General features: G+C 41.4%; 1 protein-coding gene across 1 annotated transcript in view; it reads right to left on the bottom strand.

Annotated features, from left to right (window-relative positions):
* Positions 1-2,834, bottom strand: part of LOC101853903 (mucin-2-like) — a gene marked incomplete at its 3' end in the record, with an annotated part of 19,557 nt that extends 16,723 nt beyond the window's left edge. The window contains exons 1-2 of the mRNA XM_035972287.1: positions 2,698-2,834; positions 174-350 (exon numbers count right to left, since the gene is read on the bottom strand). Of these exons, the coding sequence (XP_035828180.1) occupies positions 174-350; positions 2,698-2,834 (314 nt within the window). The remainder of the gene's footprint in view (positions 1-173; positions 351-2,697) is intronic.
* Between the last annotated feature and the right edge of the window lie 286 nt (positions 2,835-3,120).

Raw genomic sequence — 3,120 nt, 5'->3', positions numbered from 1 at the left:
GAGACAGACAGACAGACAGACAGACAGACAGACAGACAGACAGACAGACAGACAGACAGACAGACAGACAGAGGGGGGGAGAAAGAAAGAGGTGAGGGGGTTAAACTTAACTTTTACAAAATCGTTTTAGAAAAGCTGAAACATAAAAGTGTTACACACACACAGAGACACACCCATCAGAATCCCTGGCCACAGTGACGAGCTCGTACAGACCAGTCTCGCCCGATGTTGGCATCCAGGTGACCTTTGCACTTTTGACCCCATCTGTGACGTTGCCCTGTACGTCTGTTAATGAGCTGATGCTAGCGTTGCACTGTGGGATGCAAGATACGTACATGGACTGGATCTGCCTGTGAATTAACAGTCGAGACACATTTTAAAGTAATGGTGAAGTTCAACAAAACACAAGTGAGCACACATATGGTCGCTTTTAAGGACAAGCGGGCTAACCCAGATTTCGGAGGTTTTCAGAAATCTTGACCTACACTAAAAGTGAGCATTGCCCTACCTATAGGAGAAGTTTGGTTTCATTGGTGTGTATAATTATGTTACAGTCAACCCCGGAAACTAATCATTCTCAGGAAATGCCTGAAAATTCAGTCATTCCCAAATAATTCCTGTTTTGATCAGGCATTTCCAGGAATGCCTAAAAATATTTCTCATTTTCAGAGAATGACTGAAATAGGCAGTCAGGCATTTCCTAGGAATGACTACCATCGGAAAAAAGACAAAATGGCGGAATGACAGATGTAAAGTAAATGACTGGGGATGCATGCAATAATTAATTCATCCCGTTTAATGAAAACAAACTTAATAATGAAAAGTGATAATTAAATATAGAATGTTCATTTACATGAGATCATTTGTTTTTGCGGTTGAGACTTTGGTGGCAACAATTATTACATATTTGAGCTTTGCTTTGAAGCATTTGCATCTGTTTGTTTGACATTTCTTTGAACCTGAACAGTTACATTTAATGTAACCTTGATCGCCACACTGAGAGCCAAATACAACCGCTTCTCTTAAACTGATATGTGTGGTGCAGTTGACATCACTCATCAGAAGTAATTTTTCAGGGCAAAGTTCAAATTCGTTCCTGCTGTTTGCCCCTTTTAAGATTCCATGTTTGATAGACAGCGTGTAGTTATTGTTGTCATTTTTGTCCAAAACAACAGTCAGAATGTTTCGTGGGTCGCCACGGCCCCGATCAACAATAGGAATAGGAATGGCAACTTTGTCACCTTTCTGGCCTGGGGCGAGTTCTATTCTACTTCTTTTTACCATCCGTTCTGCTTGTTCCATCTGGAATTTCCTACTCTGCTCTCTATGAAAGTGTATTTGAGCCTGTCTAGCATCAAGAAGTGCCACTTTTTCAACAGTGTCAATGCCATCAACTTGGTCGACATGAGGATAATTCAGGTTTGTGGCTTGCCCGTTAGCAGCAGCAAATTATGTGACTTGGACAACGCCAGTGATTTCGTCGACATGAGGAGCGGAAACGTTGGGGATTTCGTCGACATGAGGAGCGGAAACGTTGGGGATTTCGTCGACATGAGAACGAGCTGCTAGAGCTGTTTGCTGGGCAAAGGCTCGCAAATCATCCCCTGACTGAAACTGGCCCAGCATTTCCGTTGGTATAGATGTTGAGGCCCACCCTTGGTTCAATACCCAGCAGCGCTTGGTAAGGCGATCGTTTGACGGCGGCATTGAATGACAGACAGACAGACAGACAGACAGACAGACAGACAGACAGACAGACAGACAGACAGACAGACAGACAGATAGACAGAGAAAAACAGTAAAAAAAACAATAGCTAAAACTGACCTGGCTTGAAACTTGTACTGTCGAGCTGTTTTTCTGGCTACAACCAAAGTCGCCTACAACTGACGTATAATTTCCTGATATTTTGTCTTGGGTAATAGGTAATTTCATACTTTTCAAAAAGCCTTCTTGTAAAAGTTTTTTCACAAGGATTTTCAGCCATATTCAAACTTAACTATAAAGTGAATATCTAATGACAGGTTACAGGTTTGTAACTTTCGCTTCTCTTCACTTTCGCTCATCACAGTTAAATCAACACCGCATTCAAACCATAACTGTGACAATGCAAATAGCACTGAGTGATAGTCAAATGGTTTGCCTAGTGGTCAAAATAACAACCAGGCAAAGCTGGAAATCTGAGGCTTTCATTTTCAGTCATTCTCCAAGAGTGTCTTAAAAATATTTGTTTGCTCTTAACTCTCCTTGTCTTTTAAAGAAACTGAACAAGGGGTTAAAAACTTTACCTTCGATTTTCTCAAAACAGCTTTTTCGGGATAGCTCCCTTGTGCTTAAAAGCGACCATTTCTATCTATGTATTTCTCTCATCCATTTACGCTATCTATCTATCTATCTATCTATCTATCTATCTATCTATCTATCTATCGTTAGAATGTGTTTCTCTCAACCATTTACGCTATCTACCTATCTGTGTATCTATCTATCTATCAATCTATTTATGTATCTAGCTGTCCATCTACCTATCTATCTGATTCTGTCTATGCATTAGCTCACTTATCCACCCTCCATAGTATGTGTGTTAAATGTCTGAAATACGAAAAACGAAATATAATATTGGGAGGAGGGGAGAGGAGATGGCACACAGTCAACAGAATACTTATTTAAGTAATCAGACACAATTATTGTGAATGACTTACTGGATCTTTGAGTCGTGGGGCTTTGCGTAGAACGTGAGGTGTAGCTCGGCCCATGCGTACAGCGTCATCCTTGCATTCGGAGAAGGAGTCGGGGAAACAAACACGGGGTCCATTGCCTCTCGCACGGTCTCGATCATGAACTGTTTTTTAGTTAAGAGTTATACAGCACTTGCAACTTAACTAGGTCGTTTGAATGTAGAATACAAGAGGTGTTATTAGAGCCTAGAGAGTAACAAACCCCAAAACGGAGAGATGACGACGATAGAGGTTTGATAAGAAAGAAGGAGAAAACTACACCAGAGTACCTACCAACCACCCACGATCATGAAGTGTGGTTGAGCGTGTATGTGTGTACGTACGTGCGTGTGTGTGTGTGTGTGTGTGTGTGTGTGTGTGTGTGTGTGTATGTGTGTGTGTGTGTGT

Source organism: Aplysia californica, unplaced genomic scaffold (assembly GCF_000002075.1).
Source record: "Aplysia californica isolate F4 #8 unplaced genomic scaffold, AplCal3.0 scaffold00021, whole genome shotgun sequence".
In the NCBI taxonomy this organism is placed as follows: domain Eukaryota; kingdom Metazoa; phylum Mollusca; class Gastropoda; order Aplysiida; family Aplysiidae; genus Aplysia; species Aplysia californica.
This window is presented reverse-complemented; position numbering and strand designations above follow the sequence as displayed.